The 20,367-nt window shown below is 38.6% G+C and overlaps 1 protein-coding gene across 5 annotated transcripts in view; it reads right to left on the reverse strand.

Moving 5' to 3' along the window:
- Positions 1 to 20,367, reverse strand: part of UNC13C (unc-13 homolog C) — a 599,855-nt gene that overhangs the window by 54,152 nt on the left and 525,336 nt on the right. For all 5 annotated transcript variants that reach the window (XM_064485583.1, XM_064485584.1, XM_064485586.1 and 2 more), the window contains 3 exons: positions 16,875 to 17,024; positions 10,594 to 10,717; positions 8,225 to 8,281 (listed from right to left, as the gene is read on the reverse strand). In XM_064485583.1, the coding sequence (XP_064341653.1) occupies positions 8,225 to 8,281; positions 10,594 to 10,717; positions 16,875 to 17,024 (331 nt within the window). The remainder of the gene's footprint in view (positions 1 to 8,224; positions 8,282 to 10,593; positions 10,718 to 16,874; positions 17,025 to 20,367) is intronic.

Raw genomic sequence — 20,367 nt, forward strand, 5'->3', positions numbered from 1 at the left:
CTGCCCTAGGAGAACATTGCTGAGATTTATGTCAGATAACATTTTGCCTGTTTTCTTCTAAGAGGCTTATAGTGTCTTGTCTTATGTTTAGGTCTTTAAGCAATTTTGAGTTAATTTTTGTGTAAGATGTGAGGGAGTATTCTAACTCCACTCACTTACATGCAGCTGTCCAGTTTTCCCAACACCATTTGCTAAAGAGATTGTCTTTTCTCCATTGTATATTCTTGCCTCATTCGTCAAAGATTAATTGACCAAAAGTTTGTGGGTTTATTTCTGGGCTTTCTGTTCTGTTGCATTGATCCATATGTCTGTATTTGTACCAGTACCACACTGTTTTGATTACTGTAGCTGTGTAGTATTTTCTGAAGTCTGAGAGGGTTATTCCTCCAGCTTCATTCTTTTTCTTTAGTAGTGCTTTGGCAATTCTGGGTCTTTTGTGATTCCATATACATTTTAGGATTATTTGTTCTAGTTCTGTGAAAATATCCTGGGCAATTTGACAGGGATCACATTAAATTTGTAGATTCCTTTGGGTAATATGGCCATTTTAACAATACTAATTCTTGCAATCCAAGATCATGGGATGTCTTTCCATTTCTTTAAGTCACCATTGATTTCCTTAGTCAGTGTTTTATAGTTCTCCGCATATGTCTTTCACTTCGTTGGTCAGATTTATTCCAAAGTATTTTATTTTTTTTGATGCAACTTTAAAAGAGCGTTCTTTACTTTCCTTTTATGATATTTCATTGTTAGTGTAAAGAAATGCTACTGATTTCTGTATGTTAATTTTGTATCCTGCTATCTTGCTGAATTCTTTGATTATTTCTAGTAGTTTTTGTGTGGACCTTTTAGGGTTTTCTATATATAGTATCATGTCATCTGCATATAGTGACACTTTTACCTCTTCTTTTCCAATTTGGATCCCTTTTATTTCTCTCTCTTGCCTGATTGCTGTGGCTAGGACTTCCAAGACTATGTTGAATAGGAGTGGTGATAGTGGGCAGTCTTGTCTTGTTCCAGGTTTTAGTGGGAACCTTTTGAGTTTTTCACCACTGAGTATTATGCTGGCTGTAGGTTTGTCATAAATAGCTTTTATTATGTTGAGATATGTTCCTTCTATACCCAGTTAAGAGTTTTGTTTTTGTTTTTGTTTTTTCATGAATGGGGGTTGAATTTTATGTAATGCTTTTTTCTGCATCTATTGAGATGATCATGTGATTTTTATCCTTTCTCTTGTTGATGTGGTGTATCAAAATTGATTGATTTTCATACGTTGAACCATCCTTTTGGCCCTGGGATGAAGAGAATATGATCATGGTGTATGATCGTTTTTTAATGTGTTGGTGGATTCTATTTGCTAATGTTTTGTTGAGGATTTTTGCATCTATGTTGATCAATAATATTGGCCTATAGCTTTCTTTTTTGGTAGTGTCTTTGTTTGCCTTTGGTATTAGAGTGATGGTGGCTTCATAGAATAAGTTTGGGAGTATTCCCTCCTCATCAATCTTTTGGAAGAGTTTGAGAAGGATCAGTATGAGCTCTTCTTTGTATGTTTGATAGAATTCCCCAGTGAAGCCATCTGGTCCTGGACTTTTATTTGCAAGGAGGCTTTTTATTGCTGATTCTATTTCACTTCTAGTGATTGATCTGTTGAAATGATCTATTTCTTCTTGATTCAGTTTTGGTGGACTGTATGTTTCTAGAAACTGGTCCATTTCTTCTAAATTGTCAAATGCCATATAGTTGTTGATAGTATTCTCTTACGCTTTTTTGTATTTCGGTGGTGTTTGTTGTAATCTCATTTTCACTTCTTACTTTATCTGTGTGCTCTCTCTTCTTGATGAGCCTGGCTTGAAGTTTATCAATTTTGTTCACTCTTTCAAAAAACCAGCTTGATTTGATTGATTTTTTCCATTATCTTTTAAATGTCTATTTTATTTATTTCCTCCCTGATCTTTATTATTTCTTTCCTTCTGATGACTTAAGGTATGTTTGTTCTTCTTTTTCTAATTCTTTTAGGTGGTAGGTTAGGTTGTTTATTTGAGCCCATTCTTTTTTGAGGAAGGCCTGTATTGCTGTGAACTTCCATCTTAGGACAGCTTTTGCTGCATCCCATAGATTTTGTGTGTTTGTGTTTTCATTGTTCAACTTTTTCCTTCATTTCATCATTGACTCATTGGTTTTTTAGTAGCATGTTGTTTAGCCTCCATGCTGTCCTTTTTTTCTCATTTGTTTTTCTGTGGTTGATTTCTAGTTTCATGCCATTGTGGTCAGAGAAGATGCCTGGAATAATTTCTGTCCTCTTAAATTTGTTGAGGCTTCTTTTGTGCCTGAGTATGTGGTCTCCTAGAAAATGTTCCATGAGCACTTGAAAATAAGGTATATTCTGTTTTTTGAGTATTTATAGTGTCCTAAATTATCAAGCAAGTCCAACTGTTCTGTTGTGTCATTTAGTATCTCCATTGCCTTATTGATTCTCTCTCTGGAAGACCTGCCCAATGATGTTGGTGGAGTGTTATAATCTCCTACTGTGATTGTATTCTCATCAATTTCTCCCTTTATGTCTATTAGTATTTGTTTTATATATTTGGTGCTCCTGTATTGGGTGCATGTATGTTAATGAGTGTAATATCTTCATCTTGTATTACTCCTTTGATCATTATATAGTGTCCTTCTTTATCTCTCATTATGGCCTTTGTTCTAAAGTCTATTTTGTCTGGTATGAGTTTTAATACTTCCGTTTGCTTGTCATTTCCATTTACATGGAATATCTTTTTCCATCCTCTCACTGTCAGCCTGTGTATGTCCTTCACTCTAAAGTGGGTCACTTGTAGGCAGCATATTACAGGCTTTTGTTTTATTATCCAATCTGCTACTCTATGTCTTTTGATTGGAGCATTTAGCCCATTGATATTTATAGTATTTATTAATAGATGGGTGTTTATTGCCATTTTGAACTTTGTTTTCCAGTTGATTTGGTATTTCTTTTTGTTACCTTCTTTTCCTTTTTGTTTTTCTTTTTGTGGTTTGACAATTTTTTTTTTTTGTATTAGCTAGGTTTCTTTTTGGTTTTTGTGACTCTATTGTATGCTTTTGATTTGTGGCTACCCTGCTTTTCAGATATGTTAACCACTTACTATAACTGTTTGGTTTAGACTGATAGTCATGTAGGCTCAAACGCATCCTGAAAAGAACAAAGGAAAAAGAAAAAGAAGGAGAAAAAAAAAGAGAGGAAAAAAAAATCTCTATTTTTTTGCTCCCCTCTCCCACCTTTTATGATTTTGATATTCTTTATTTTTATTTATTTTTTACATCTTCATGCTTATTCTCTTGCAATTCACTGCAGTTACTGTATTTCCAATTATGGTTTGCTCATTTCTATAGCTTCCTGTTTCTTTTCTATTTAGAGTAGACCTTTCAGTATTTCTTTTTAGTATACATTTAGTATTGCTGATTCTTTTAGTTTTTGCTTGTCTGTGAAATTCTTGATCTCTCCTTCTACTCTAAAGGATAGTCTGGCCAGATAGAGTATCCTAGGTTGCATGTTTTTCTCATTCAAGACTTGGAATGTATCTTGCCACTCCCTTCTGGCCAGCAGTGTTTGTGTAGAGAAATCAGCTGAAAGCCTTATGGGGGTTCCCTTGTGACTAACTCTCTTGTTTTTCTCTCACTGCCTTTAGAATCCTTTCTTCAACTTTGGCCATCTTAATTATAATATGTCTTGGTGTAGGTCTATTTTGGTTCTTCTTACTTCGGACTCTCTGTGCCTCCTTTACTTGGATGTCTGTTTCCTTCTTTAGGTTTGGAAAGTTTTCAGTCGTGGTTTCTTCCAAATACCTTTTCAATCCCCTTTTTCTTCTTCTGGGACCCCTACTGTGTATAGGTTAGCATGCTTTATATTATCCCATAGGTCCCTTATATTGCATTCACTGGTTTTTATTTGCTTTTCTATCTGCTGTTCTGATTGGGTGACTTCTATTATCCTGTCTTCTAAGTCACTTATTTGTTCCTCTGCATTATCTAGTCTGCTTTTGACTGCCTGTAGTTCAGCTCTTCTCTCAGCAATTGAGTTTTCTGTTTTTAATCAGCTCTTCTTTATAGTTTCGATTTCCTTTTTGAAATATTTTGTCTCTATTGATGTTCTCTTGTAGCTACTTTACTGCATTGATCATTCCCTTTTTTGAAGTCATGATCTAGTAGACTATTGAAGTCTATTTCATTGATTGTTCTTTCAGGGGATTTCTCTTGTTCTTTTAATTGGGAGTGGTTCTCCTTCTTCATTTTACTTACATTTCTCTGGCTGTATGGATTTCTCCTAGTCCTGTTTCTGAGCTGTGGCGTGTAGTAGGCAGGGTTGGAGTGCTTCAGTTGGGAAGAATAGGCAGGAGATGTCCTGCAGGCTTACAGAGTACTCTGTTGACACTGCCTTAGCTGCAGGAATGTTGGCTACCTGCTCTAGTGTCCCCAGGTTCTGAGCCCGAGGAACCACCAGTGAAGATCCACCAATGTCAGGTGCTAGAACCCACCATAGCAAGCGTGCAGTCACAAACCTGAATCTGGTGTACCACAGGGTCAGCACAGACCCCAGCCCCGCCTCCACCTATGGTCCAGGGCAGCTTGTTGTAAATACCTGTACTCGCTCCCACTGAGTCAGAATTCTGCTCACTGCCTGTTCATCCCAGAGGTGCGGGTCCGCGAAGAGTTCAGAGAGAGCAAATTCACCTTCTCTGCCTGGGGCTGTAACAAATTTCAGTCCTGCCTGTGAAGCTGCAGGGCTGCTTGGTATGGATTCAGCTTTCAACCCTGCCTCTGTGCAGCAATGATGGCTGTGACCAGGCCCCACCTCTCTTCTTGGAGAACACACCAACAATGGAGCCCACAGAGACAGCATCTATAGCAGTGGCTGTGTTGCATGCATTCCTCCCCACCCCAACAATGGTGCTTTTTATGGGGGTCCCAGGATGTTCTGTTCCACACACACCCCCAACCAGAGCGCACACCACACTCCAGTCCCCTGAGCCTGCCTCTGTGCAGTGGGCTACTGCCCTCTGCCTGGCTCCTCGCTGGTATCCAGCAATCAGTCGCAGCTTCTTCCTGCTGGCTTGTGTCTTAGGGCTGAGGATCGCAGGGACCCTCTGGGCCAGTTTCCCTTAGTTCTGTCTTCAAGGTGGCTGCCACTTTCTCCTCTGAGCCTTGGAAGCTCCGCTTCTGTCCCCGCTGACCTCCTGGCTGGAAAGGGGGTGTCCCAGAGTGGGAGTGTCTTTCTTCCTTTATTGCTCCCTCCCTGCAGAACCAGTCCCATTATCGATTTTGTATTTCAAAGTGAAAAACACTCTGCCAGAGTTTGGTAGGTGTTCTGTGTGACTGAGTGGGTTTATAGATGTAATTCTTGTTGTATTAGTGGGAGAAGGTGAGCTGTGAGTCTCTATACCATGATCTTGGCACCACCCCTCATAAATACTTGTTTAATGAGTTAATTCTAAGTTATATGCAGATAAGCAATCAGTTTCCCTCATAGTTCTATTTTCCTTGGTCCTGTGTTCTTTTAAGTAAGTTAGGTTTTGTTTTGTTTTTTTTTTTTTTGCTAATATTTCTATTCAGAATTTCTGAATTTATCCATCAGTACAATTATTTCAAATGGCAGTTTTCCTGTGGATGAAATCTGCTTTCAAACTAGTACATGATAAAGGTAAAGACCCATGGTTTAACATGAAAAGAAAAGAAAACAAAACAAAACAAAAAAAAAAAATGGAAGTGACACTCTAGTAAAATATGGGTAAACAGCTTTATAAAATTTTCAGTTCTGTATTTCAGTTAGACTTTATTTTTTTACAGAAAAACAGAGAGGGCCTATTGCTCTATAATTCAAATAATAACTAAATGGACCAATAATTTAGAAATGTGATTCAAAACTAAGTTATTTTTCTCATCACCTATGGATAACAAGATCCTATTGTTAGTCCTTCTGATTATTTCAGTGTTGATAACTCTTTTGGGACATTTTATTCATAATTTGCATTTAGTTTACCATAATCAAAAGAGAATTCACTCAGTTGAAGAAATTTTGAGACTGCAAAAGGACCTAAAGTTTTCTGTGGACTCTGATTTTTCCCACATAGCATGCATATGCCCACTAGGGAAACCTGTCTCTACCCCTACTCATTGTGTGAGCTGGGTGTGACACAATGTGAATAGGGTTGACTGCACCCCTAATTCAGGTATGGGTATGTGAGTTAAGCCAAATGTTTTATGTCCTTCCCTAGGCCACAGAGGTTGGCCTGAGAATGCTAATAACTCTTAGTAGAGCTAGCCATGTGGCAGTGGTCTTTGTGCTAGAACTCCTTGCATCAAGGTGGGTGTTCTTTTTGATAGGATTTCAAGTTCAAAACTGTTAGATATAAGCAGGGAATCATCTTACAAACAGGAAGGGAAGTTAGTTTTGACAGAAAGTCAAACAAAGAACAGAGTTGAGAGATAGTGAGTAACTGGGTTCTGTAACATTGTCTGAGTTCTTAATCAAGCAGTGATGGAAACCAGCGTTATCCCGGGACTATAAAATTTCATGGAGCAATAAATTCCTTCCTTGCTTTTTTAGTCTGGCTTTCCATCACCTGAAACTGAAACAGTTATATCTGATATAACATTCAACTCAGGAAACTGAAGCTAGGGGAGATAGAGTATGTTTCCTGATGTCACACAGATGCCAGACACATGGCCAAGGCTATTTCTTTTGTAATAAGACACTGCTATTTCACCTTCAGGGTTTTGTATGAAAAACTTCAACACTGTATAAATCCATTTCTCAAAGTAGGGACTAGAAATCCCCGGGAGGTAAGAAGGATTAGGAAAGCTACAGAGATCAAAGATCCAAAACAATAGTTTAACAGTAATATCTACCTTCTCCTCTCCCTCTGAACAATCAGTATCATTGAACATGTGTAAGAAACAATTTTATGTGATGGTTATATCTTCTAAATGGACTACTGACTTTTAATTTTTTTCTGATGAACGGCATAGTGTAGGTGATATAATAAGGTACTGAAATTGCAGGGCACCTGTTTTCCCTTAGTAAGTAATTATGCAGTTAGATGGATTATCCTTCCCCTGTGTTGTACACACGCACGTCAATTCCAGTGATACCTAACTCTGAGCTGGGGGAGGAGGCAAGATAGCCCCCTCTATAAGTGGGGGGTGGCAGACTCTTTTCTGTCACCATGCAAAGATAATGCATGTATTACCTCACTTGTCCTCAATAATCTTATGAACCAAGTGCTAACAGTATCTGAATTTTAGAAATGCCAAATTCAAACATTAGAAAGGTTAAAGACTTTGACAAGTCACATAGTTGGAAGCAGTTGAGGTAGAATTTGAACCAAGGGGGGCTGTATCTGGAACTCATCTCCAGGCTACACTGTATTCTAATAGGAACAAGAACAACATTTATTTCAACTATGGGCATCTTGTTGGCCTGTATGTGTGGTCTATTGACAAATGAATGGAAAAAAATGTATATACCTACAATAGAATATTATTCAGCCTTTAGAAAGAAGGAAATCTTTTCATATGCTACAACATGGATGGACCTGGAGGACATGACACTGAGTGAGGAAAGCCAGTCACAGAACTCCAGTATGTTTTTTAACCAGTCAAGTTCCTATTCTAGAGGGAAAGAAAATGAGGTTCCCTGCACAACTGCAAAGTCTTGTGGACCTCAAGCAATAATAAAGCAGAGGGTTACTGAGTCAGCAAATCCTTATTACAATGGTGTTGATTATGTTCACAAGCTCAGTATCTGCTTTGATGAATTCTGTTTTCCCACGTTAGGTTTTGTGCCTTTAAGACTTCTCTAGATTGTTACTGGATTTCTGTGAAGCATTCTGTTTTGCCTTTATTCACATAAAGTCAATTTAGTATATAAAAGAAAATATGTTCTCTAATTTACTCCAAAAGCAGTAATGCTGAATGTTACAACACAAACTCAAAAATTCCCAATTGCCCTACCAATTGGAAAATATGAGAAATATGGGGGGAAAAGAAAGCAGTAATATTCAGCCCCTAAATTTTGATTTGACTCATCCTTAAAGCAGACTGTGAGATCACAGACACATATCTTCTGAGTCCCGCCATATTAGAAACCATTACTCATAGGAGAATGGTTTCTTGCTGAGCTATAGTTAGCTCATTACTGTTCACAGACAACTACTGATTTCTTTATTCTTATTACCTTCAGTTTTGATAATTGTCCAAGATCTTTAGCTGCGATGAAAATCATCTGGGGTCCCTAGAGACACACACATAGAAAAGGAGAGAGAAGACTCAGTCATAAGATCTTCAAAGTAGCAGCAAAGTAGAAATGTGGTCAATAGACAGCGTGCTCCATTTTCCTTGTTATTTCTGTGACTTTTATGCCACGTGCCCATAACTGGTTGATTTTATAAATTGGGTCAAAGGTATCTAGTACTACTGGCAATATAACTGTCCTCACAGGCACCCCACTTCTGGAAGTTCTAGTCTCAGTTACTGAACGGCTCACTGCTATTGTCGCCAGTTTAACGTAGCATAGGGATTATATCAGTGAGCTTTGGCTTGTATTTATTTATTCGTAGCAGAGGCAACTCCTTCACTCCAATCTCTAACCCCCAATACAAAATTTATGCAAAATTTCAAGATACAGAGCTGAAGAAGGTGGAGCTGGTCCTCCTGAAATGCTGTCCAATCTATCAGAGACCTGCCCACTTAACTCTTCCCTCAGCCTGAGGTTTTCCCTGGAACCCAAAGGCCCTGAGGAGAGCTACAAAAACATCAGAATAAAGGAGTATCCTGGAATATGTTCACAGTAAGGGAAACCAGCTATTCTGCAGTAGTATTCTCCAGTTTTCCAGTGGAGCGTGCGTGTTCACTGGGAAACCCATACTCGGAGAACTCAACGCTTGAGAGCACTGAGGTGACGGTAAACTCCCCTAGGGAAGACCTTATATCAAAAAATATAATGTCATGCATAGCATTTCTGCTCTAACATGACGTGTACTCTTGAACCTCATCTTCTATAAAACTGTGCCATAGAAAGAGGGGGGTTTATGGGGAAAATAGTGGTGGGCAGCACAGCGTCCATGCAGTTTTGTTACCGAAGAACTATCAAAAACAGTACGTGCTTCTTCGGGAGATGGTGTGGACAGCTCACAGGGAGCTCAGTGGGATGGCGGCTGGCTTGAGGGATACTGAAAAACGCAAAAAACCCCAACCAACCAACAGTGAAACAATGGAGTGCTACTGTGGGCTGAGACAGCGCGGCCACAAGTGGAGTTCTGAGCACAGCGGGAGGGTGGCCTGCCACATATGAGCCACGCAGGGTGCATCTTTCAGGTTAAAAGGCTTATGTGCAAGTATGCCTTCCCCCTCTTTTTTATCTTTTTAAAAAATGAGGATGAAAGGGTTCCTGCTTGTGTAGTAGCCAAACTGAGTGGTCTTTCCCTTTCTGCTGAAGCTTACAGCTCTTCTGTTACATTCTCAATCCTCTCACCTAGGAAAACTTGTAAAGCAACCCAACCTCCAGACTGCATGAACATCACCAATTAAGTGATAGCTAACGGTATTATAGAAAGGCCTTACGTATTGTAGCAGAAGAAGGTGTGTGTGTGTTTCTGTATGTGATTGGCTTACCCACAGGCGTAGGCTATAAGATTATACCACACGCTCATGGCGTGAGGCAAAACTCAAAGTAATTTATATTTTCTTGTTAAAGTCACTGTCTGGCAGTAAATCAACAAAAACATGTATCTGCTTCTTGGAACACTTCGCAAGAAAATATTTTCTGTATGATTTCACTGGATAGATAGAAACTGAGTGTGCATGATAGTGCCACTTTGTATTTCAGGTTTAGTTTCTGTTTACTCATCATGTATATCACCCTGTGTTCCTCAGTCACAGAAAAAAGTGATCCCGTAGCAGGCACTTGTTACGGTTACTTCTTGCCTCGCTTGGCTCAGGATTGGTGAACTACGACTGCTGGACAGTGTATCCACTTGACCACTGTCTAACTTTGCTGGCAATTGTGTTTTCTGTTTTTTTCCTATTTTACTGTGTATGATACAATCATGTTTTTCAAATTCACTAAAAGATGTCTCCTATGTTAACCTCTAAGTGGGAAGGCAACAGATAAAAGCAAAAGGGAAAGGTGAAAACAATTCTAGATAGCTGTGTTGGATTTATCTTCTTTAACTGGAAAATTGCAGAAAGAAACACAGCAGGAATATTCAATCCTAAATCCATTTTCCTGGGGGTTTATAGTAAAAATAAATGAAAAAATTATATGTCTAGACCAGATAACCCTAAAGGCAAACTTTAATACATTTTTTTTCAAGAGGTGAAGTTTGAAATGTCAAGTAAGTGTGAAGTTTGACTACTGTTGTGGCAATTTAAAATGGATTTGTTTAAGGAAATGGCACTGGAATGATCACTGCTAAGACACTGTATGAACTCTTTTTTCCAAAATGAATTTAATTACAATTTCGTCTGGATCAAAACCATGCACTTAAGCAGAAAACAATTAGATGGGATACTGAAGGTATTACAAACGTTCGTTTAAATACTTACTGTTTGATCCGTCAGAGGAGGGAGAACAATTTGTTTTTCTACTTTGTTAAGAACTAGCTTCCATAGCTCTTTCAACACTCGCTTCAGGACTGTTTTCTCACAGATTTTTGCTGAGAGACTTAATCTGGAACACAGTAAGATGCATACTCACTCATAAGTCTCTTCTCAAGCTATTATCTTATTTCATTGATCAGAAATTCACATTTTTCAATACTGAGATTCAAATACCTGAATAGGCCTTTATAAATTTCAGATGCTCAATTTCATTTGCTAAAGAAATATCTAATATCAAAAACTGATTTAATCATATTATACATTAGATAATTCACTCTTTGGTAGAAAATAAATTCAAAGTTATGTGTTTTCTTAAATTGCTTTCTAAACTGACATCAAGGCCCCCAAAATACATGGTTTTGACCTACATTCCTGACTTGTATTTACTCCAGGCTAAACCCCAAAGAAACACATTTTCATAATGACCTGGCACTGGACCAATGTAACAACATGGCAAACATGCATATAATTTCACTCGAGCCAAAATTTACCAATCTTATTTATAACACCACGTAAGTTTAAGGTGCACAAGATAATAATCTGATACATGTACCTATTATGAAATGATCACTATGGTAAGTTCAGTTTAAATCCATCACCTCACAGTAAACATTTTTTGTCTGGTGATGATAAGAACTTTCAAGATCTACTTTGAGCAGTTTTCAGATATACAATATAGTATTGTTACCTAGAGTTACTACATATACTGTATATATGCTGTGCATTACAGCCTCAGAACTTATTTATCTTGTAACTGGAAGTTTGTACATTTTGATCCCCTTCACCTGTTTCCAGCAACCACAAATTTGTTCTTTCTCTGAGTCGTTTTTTTAGGTTCCCAATTTACCAATTTTAATAGGCTTAAGGGATTTCTTACAAATTCTTCTCATGGTGAGATAATGGTGGTAACATCATCAAACATTTCTGTAACACTTTGGTTTAGAAATCTCTTCTGCAGATATTTCTCATTTATTAGTATGTCCATTTTAGAAATCAAAAATCAGCTCAGAGAGGTGGGGGAACTTGTCTAAGGAATAAAGCTAGTGAGTAAGGACTGAGATCCAGTGTCTCATCCCGTGCCCCCATGCTGCCCTTGGTAACGCGCTTGTGTGTGAAGACCCAGCAGGACACACAGGCACAGTGCTGCATACAGACCTGCGGGATGTAGCCTATGACACTGAACTCTTTTGCGCCTCCTTTAATAAGAGTTAATCCCAGAGGGCCCAAAGTGGGTCATATTATTGCAGGCTAGCCTCATGGAGTCATACTAAACTTCTGCTAAGTACTCTTACTTCTGGACTAAAATTATAAATTAGGTCCTGGTTCTAATAGAGAAAGGATTGACTTTTAAATATTCACATACGTATCATTGATGTTAACATTTAAGTAAGTAATACTTAAAAGGCATGTGATGTGTGAGGGGCAGAGAGAGAGATCCTACCGCGTTTCCAAACAGAAGTATTCCTCCTAACTTTGCTGTACATACGTACCTAATATCTAAAGTGACCTCCTCTGGATGAAGAGGAGAGGTGGGGGCCCCTGAAGCATAGCTGGGGAATCTGTAGCCCCACGATTTTGGAAACCATTGTTCCAACGTGGTATTCCTAGCTTGCTGGTAGATACTATATGGACATAGGGTAGGAACGAGGTGACTGGTCATGACAGCAGAACCTTTCCTTGGAGAAATTCCTAGGATGATCTGAGATACAACAAATCTGCCAATTTTGCAGCAGATGTGTAATTTCCATTTGCAAAAGGTCTGGGTTTAAAAATTGATCTTGATTTTATGGCCAGCTCACATCCTTCACATGCTAAATAACCCTGTTTAAACTGGAACGGAACCAATAGGAATAAAATCGTTGACCTGTTTGCAGCTCAGCATGGGATTTCTGCTAGCTGGAAATGGACTTTATAGCTTGTTTTATAGAGTCATGACGTCTTGGCAGAGAAAATGAAGCATAAAGAAATACGATGTTTTATTTAGGGAGGCTACACAGAGAGAGCCTATACATAAATAATGTAAGAATTTTTAAGGGGATTGTCTCAAAACCACCCTGAAGATTTTTGGCCTCTTTAAATAACAGAAAAGAGGGGGCAATCTAGCTACTGCTTCCTTAATTTGGATTAACCCACTTAATAATGCAAACTGAACAACATACATTTTGGAATTTGAGCTCTATCTGTTTTGGCTAACCACTCAACCGATTAACCAGACAATTTTCAAACGCCACGTATACTTGCTGGCAATAGAGGGTTCCTGTCATACACTTGATCCTATTCTCATGAAAATCTATTTGGCTGTTTTCCCTCCCCGTGGCGTGCCCACCCCTCGTTACTGTACATCCAAACCCTACATGTGTTTAAGGAAGACCCAACCCCACTGACCTTTCTCCTGGTCATCTGAACGGGAGATTATTTTACACCTTACTGTGTTCATTTGTTGTACTTTTCTTATTATTTTTTCTTTCTAAACTGTTAACTTCTTGAGAACAGAATTAATACCTAGCTTTTCAAAATGTGTCCTAACAAGTGGCTTTATGGTTATGCATTCTATATTACCCTGAAAATTTCCACAACTAGCAATGCTTCATATAATCTCTCTCCAAAAATTTTAAATCTCTTTCATCAATTTTTAAAGCTCACTGACGTTTTTCTATTTTTATATATTGTCTCTTTCTGCTAAGAATTAAGAGGAAATTACATATATGATGATAGAATAAAGTACAATTAGAAAATTAAGACTGAGTTAAAAAAGAATCTAAATGTACTGAAAACAAGGGCCGATCCACTTTATAGATTAGATGGTGAAGTAGGGTCAAGGTCCCTCAACGAGTAGACAGCAGTAGGAGGATAACTTCAAGCTTCCTGTATGTCCCACAGCTTCTGTTACAGTACATGCAAAAATAAGTAATTTTGCTAATGATAAATGACGTGACTCCAAACTGCTGGCTTCTACTCCAAAAGCAGAAGGCATTCCAGTAGGAGTTTTAAGAGGATCGGGACTGCTCGGTCCTGCTCTCCATTCACATCACATTTACACCCTAATGGTAGTGTGTTGGTGTGATTCAGTTCTGTCTGTTCCATAGAAAACAGCTGTATAAGAGGACAGCAATTCCAAGGGCTTCTACAGGAAATGAGGTGGTTAAGAGTCTCCATTAAGAAACTAAAGATATAAAGAAGGCTTCCTCTCTCTTCTTCCTTTCTTCTACTTTCTCCTTCTACGTCACTTGCCTTCCTACCTCCTGCCAAGCCACCCAATTACCTATTCACCTACCTTCCAGGTATTTCCTCATAGTGAGCAGAAAATAAGATTTAACTTTTCTACCAAATACTGAAATTAAAGTGGTAAGAACATTAGTTTTACTTACGCAGTAAGCTTATAAGCCGAGGGAAATGGAATTAGAGTAGAAGTCACACATACATGCAGAGGTTCTCCTCCCTGATTCCTTCTTTGCTGTCCTCACCTTTAAAGAAAGGCACTGTATCCTTCTTATTTATCTTGGTCTCTTTGGTATTAACTAATTTGCCACAACAGTATTAAATGGGGTAATATATGTAAACTATCAAGTAGCTCCCCGGTCCGTTGGTAGGTATTCAAAATTATTTTTTGCTTTTCTACCTTTAGTTCTGGTTTTATCATTTTTCTTTTTCTCTCTATCTTTCATATTGAAGTACCGTCAGTTACAGTGTGTCAATTTCTGGTGTGCAGCACAATGTCCCAGTCATGCATATACATACAGGTATTCATTTTTATATTCTTTTTCATTAAAGGTTACTACAAGATATGGAACATAGTTCCCTGTGCTATACACCAGAAACTTCTTTTTAATATCTATTTGTACATATAGTGGCTAACATCTGTAAACTCAAACTCCCAAATTTATCCATTCCCACCCCCTTTGCCTGGTAACCATAAGACTGTTTACTATGCCTGTAAATCTGTTTCTGTTTTGTGGATGAGTTCATAGTGTCTTTTTAAAAAAATTTTTTTAGAATCCACATATGAGTGATATCATATGGTATTTTTCTTTCTTTTTCTGGCTTATTTCACGTACAGTGACAATCTCTAGGTCCATCTACCTTGCTGCAAATGGCATTAGCTTATTCTTTTTTATGGCTGAGTAGTATATTCCATTGTATAAATATATCACAACTTCTTTATCCAGTCATCTGTCGATGGGTGTTTAGATTGCTTCCATGCCTTGGCTATTGTCTGTAGTGCTGCTGTGAACATTGGGGTGCTTGTATCTATTCAAATTAGAGTTCCTTCCAGATATGTACCCAGAAGTGGGATTACTGAATCATATGGTAAATCTATTTTTATGTTTTTGAGGAATCTCCATTCTGTTTTCCATAATGGCTGCACCAAACTACATCCCCACCAACAGTGTAGGAGGGTTCTCTTTTCTCCGCATCCTCTCCAGCATTTTATGTTTGTGGCCTTTTGAATGATGGCCATTCTGACTGGTGTGAGGTGATACCTCATTGTAGTTTTGATTTGCATTTCTCTGATAATGAGCGATATTGAGCATTTTTTCATGTGCCTATTGGCCATTTGTAAGTTTTCACTGGAGAATTGCTTGTCTAGGTCATTTTCCCATTTATGGATTGAGTTTTTTTTTCTTATATTCTGGACATTAAGCCTTTGTCAGTTGCATCATTTGTAAATATTTTCTCCCATTCCATAGGTGGTTGTTTTGGTTTGCCTACGGCTTCCTTTGCTGTACAAAAGCTTATACATTTAATTAGGTCCCATTTGTTTATTTTTGCTCTTACCTCTATTGCCTGGGAAGACTGCCCTAGGAGAACATTGCTAAGATTTATGTCAGAATGCTTTACCTATATTTTCTTCTAGGAGATTTATAGTGTCTTGTCTTACATTTAAGTCTTTAAACCATTTTGAGTTTACTTTTGTGTATGGAGTGAGGGTGTGTTCTAAGTTCACTGATTTACATGCAGCTGTCCAGTTTTCCCAATACCACTTGCTGAAGAGACTGTCTTTTCTCCATTGTATATTCTTGCCTCCTTTGTCGAAGATTAATTGACCAAAAGTTTGTGGGTGTATTTCTGGCCACTCTATTCTGTTCCATTGATCTATATATCTGTTTTTATGCCAATACCATGCTGTCTTGATTTCTTATTAGCTCTACAGTATTGTCTGAAGTCTGGGAGGGACATTTGTCCAGCATCATTCTTTTTCTTCAGTATTGCTTTTGCAATTCTGGCTCTTTTGTGATTCCATATAAATTGTAGGGTTGTTTGTTCTAGTTCTGTGAAAAATGTCCTGGGTAATTTGATAGGGATCACATTTAATCTGTACATGGCCTTGAGCAGTATGGCCGTTTTAGTGATATTGATTCTTTCAAAGAGCATGGGCTATCTTTCCATTTCTTTAAGTCATCTTTAATTTCTTTAATCAACGTTTTGTAGTTCTCCATGTGTAAGTCTTTTACCTCCTTGGTCAGATCAGTCCTGGTTTTAAGTGTCACTATTTAAGAAATCATACCTCTTGCTTTAGATCAATGGTTCCCTATTGTGGACACATTTTGAAATATAGGTGTCTGGACCCTACTCATAACTTAGAAATTTAGTATTTCTAAGAGGAAGAGTGAAGAGAGGTGTAAACAAACAAAACTTTCTGGTTAAGAACACTGTCTTACTTGGTCATGAGGCCTCCATGTCACCCACTCCCACCACTACTGGACTGTAATTTCCATGGAGTCTGGGACTCTGACTCTGTGTTATCACTGTCCAGGGCTCAGGCTAGAGTTTGATACAGATGGATACTCAGTAAATAAGTTACTGAAGGTGGAGTTGGGCAGCAGTCTACTTGCCTCTGAGCTGAATTAATTCTGGTCACATTTTGCCATTGTCTTCTTCAGCAGGTTTTTGACATGAACTTAGATATTCTGGACTCAGCTCAGTTTTTCCGTATGTCCAAGAAGTTATCTGAGAACTATGAAATCTTAAATCTCTCTCTGCCTCAGAAGAGCAACCTCCTTAATTAGCAATATTTATTTTCTCTCCAGTTTTCCTTTTCCGTACAGTCAGTCCCTCTCTTTTCCCGTCTAGTAATTAGTTAAGCATTTTGCTTCTTTTAATGAATTGATCTATTTCTGCAGCTCTTTTAAAGCCATCCTACATAGTAGAAAACCTTTTTCCCTCTCAAATCCGTATCAGTCAAATTTAGGGTAGTGAGTAAAGAGAAAACTGGGCAGAATACTTACGTTTTGTCCAAGAAGTCCATGAGCGGTCGTAATACCACCTCTGCGTCCATTGCAGCACTGTTCTTATTAGATGTGGTATTTCCATTGGCTCTCATCTGATTTAGTTCAAAACTCATCTGTTTTATGCACTCTTCAATGATAAGCTGGAAACTAAAAATAAGGAATAAAAATTCTAAAATAAAAGCAAACATGTGTGGCTTCCTTTGCCTGTGTCTGTTAAATTCAGCCCCCCCCCAGGAGTTGGATCTGTTTCCAGTGGTGTGATTTCCTTTGCTCATTAGTTTTCAAACTTACTGTTCAGCTGCAAAAATTGTGTTGCAATGGAAGCTTACCTGGAATCCTTATATGTAAAGTAGATAAAAATGATGCTTTTCAGGTTGAGTTAATTTAAGTTAGGGGTTTGTTTGGCCTCATCTCTTACAGTAATCACTGAGATGTTTTTCTGAGCATTGTTGGAAAACTGACTATCTGGGTACAGCCTCTTCACTTGGCTTCTGGGACTCCACACCCTCTTGGCTTTCCAGCCTCACTGGCTGCTCCTTCTCAATTGTCTAACTTCTAACCATTGGAATAGGGTTGCCAGACTTAGCAAATTAAAACTCAGGATGCCCAGGCAATTTTAATTTCAGATAGTGAATATTTTTTAGTGTAAATTTGAGACAAAGTTAAGTAAACATTGTCCATTTTTATCTGAAGTTAAAATTTAATTGGGCATATGCTATATTTTATCTGACAACCCTACATTGGCAATCCTACCTCTAGGCTCCATCTTTGGACCACTCCACTTTACCATCATAAATCACTTCCTTGGCCACCATATCTAGTCTCATGGTTGACCAAATATACATCTACAGAGGTGATTTCTAGTCTGAAATCCAGACCATTATATTAAACTGCCTATGTACCCTTTTACTTAAAAGTCTAATGAATTCTTCTCATACTCAACATCCAATCTATCAGCAAACCTTTATAAAGTATATTAAGTGTGAGGATCTATTATGGATCCACAAAGCTACTGTAGACCAACCCACTATTACCTTTAACCTCAACTTGTGCAATAATTTCCTACATTGTCTCTCTGTTCAACACTCTACAGGTGTCTTTTAAGATAGAAACCAGATCATGCTCCTCTCTTGCTGAAAATCTTCAATGGCTTTGAGATCCACTTAAAACAAAACCTAGAATGTATTTCATGGACTTAATTACATGCCAATATATTTTGGCCCTGGTAACCTCTCTGATGTCATTTCTCACCATTCCTCCCTCCCCTTCATTGCAGTCCAGCCATAGTCATCTTCTTGGTGTTCTTAGAATTCTCTGAGGACACTTATCTCATGACCACTATTAGGTCTTCTCCTCCATGCAGTTTCTCATGGGTGTCTCCATCCCTTACTTATTACAGTCATAAGCCAAAGGTCACCTCCTCAGAAAAGTCCTTACTAAACACTCAACCTGAAATGACATTCCTATCCTTCTCCATTTCCTCACAGTTCTTTATCGCATTCTTCATTATTTGACACATTATATAGTTTTTGTTTATTTTTCTGGCTCTTGGTCCAGTAGAATGTAAGTTCTATGAGGGAAGGACCTTTTTCCCTCCAGTGCTGCACACCCACAGCATGAGATCCTCAGGAAGCACTGGCTGCATGTACCAATGGACCATCCTTGGTCCGCCCACCCCCACTCTGCCTCACCACTCTAAAGACTTAACCCAGCCTGTGGAGAGTAACCCTCGGTATTACTGTGTTCATTCTTCACATCCTCTACACCAGTTTTGGTGGTTCTTACCTAAGCAGCATCCAATAGTAAGAGATTTAAATAGCAGAGAGCCACTTTGCCTCGCCACCATCCCTCCATGCGGTCTGTTAACTTTCATACTTCCAACAACAGGGGTAATTAGAATATATGTGCAGGCTGGCAAGAAAAAAGCCAAGGAGGAGAATGGGGGTAAATGAAAACTTGTGAAATGATCACATCATGGGAACAGTGAGAAGGAAGGAGTTCATTTCAGTGCTGCAGCCAAGTCAGTCCCCTTCCTCTTCTTCCTCCACACACAGTGATTGCACAGAATGTGTTATCTGAGAAGGATCCAAGTGCATTAATTCCTCCTACTTTATACAGAAGTTTAGGAAGTATCACTATAGAATGCTTTCATTATTCATTAAATAGAAAGAATATAAATATCAGTGCTTGCCTGCATGCTACAAATATTTAATTAGTACTTCCTGTGTGCCAGTCTCAGTTACGAGGGCTGAGGATGCGTCAATGAACAAACCAGAAAATTACTTGTTCTTACGGCACACAGGAGACCTTTTATTTTCAAATTGACATTAAGAAAATATTTTAGTCTGTTGTAAAATGTTTAATTTTTCTAGGTTTTGGATGAGAAATCCTTGATATATTTTAAATTATCACAACTTGGGTGTTTTTCTTGTTCCCAGTGTAGCAGGTTTATAAATATACTGGTCCCTATTTTTGAGCATATCGTCAAGGCCTGATTCTTCTTCTACGTCATGTTTTGCCTGTTTCCATCTTTGGCTCCTGACTTCTCTGTGGCTGTCCTCACTGGTGATACCACCATTCCTGCCCTTCCGTATCCGGCTCCTTGATGCTTGGGTCTCAGTTTGCCCTGTGGAGGTGGCTGATTCCTTGGCTCTCTGCATAGTTCTCTCACTGGCCAGAATATCCTGTTTCAGGCTTAGGTTTCAAGGAGGCTGAGTGTCTGACCACTGGGCTTTTTTTCTGGCTGGATCTGCCTTTGGACTTTTGTCCGGGAGTGGCTGTAGGGTAGGGTGGCAGTGGGGATAGTGCAGAAGGTGACAAGGGGGTGGTGGTGGTAGATACTTGGGACAATAGAAAAGTAAATAATGTTGGAACATTTGAATGAGGGGATTTCCCTCTGAGGCAGCAGTGACCCTGCTGACTGTAGTAATACTCACCTGTGAAATAGCTACTTTTCTGTGGACTGATTCTCAAATCAGTGTACTAGGGGGAAGATAGACCAAGCAGAAAGTATGATATCCACAATCCAAAAATGTGCAAACAGGTTCCTACAACAGACCCGTCTGGTAGGCACCCCCCAGAAGCCAGCTGTGTGTGTGGGATCAGGCAGGTGGAGGAAGGACTACTGGAGACTAAAATACGGTGCCATTCCACCTTAGCATTAATCCCGGGTGAAGCAACACCTGCATTTCATCTAAAAATCACTTCTGTCTGCCAGTTTTTGGCAAATCCACCTAGAAAGTCTTTTTTTCTATCCATGTTTTCTTGGTGGAAAGTTTTTACTAATCAGCAAGACCAGTTAATAATGCCAGACTCCGTGAGCACTCAAGAAGCCTAACACAAACAGAATAATTTCTATGAAATGTTCCTAAATTTTTTCTTTACTTAATTCAGCCAGCTGCTGGCACCAAAGCTATCATTAAAACTGCAAAATATGTGCATAAGCAGAAACCTAAGTGGTGCAGGTTTTGAAAATTTTAAGAACATCTTT

This window comes from Camelus dromedarius, chromosome 5 (genome assembly GCF_036321535.1).
Source record: "Camelus dromedarius isolate mCamDro1 chromosome 5, mCamDro1.pat, whole genome shotgun sequence".
Lineage (NCBI taxonomy): Eukaryota > Metazoa > Chordata > Mammalia > Artiodactyla > Camelidae > Camelus > Camelus dromedarius.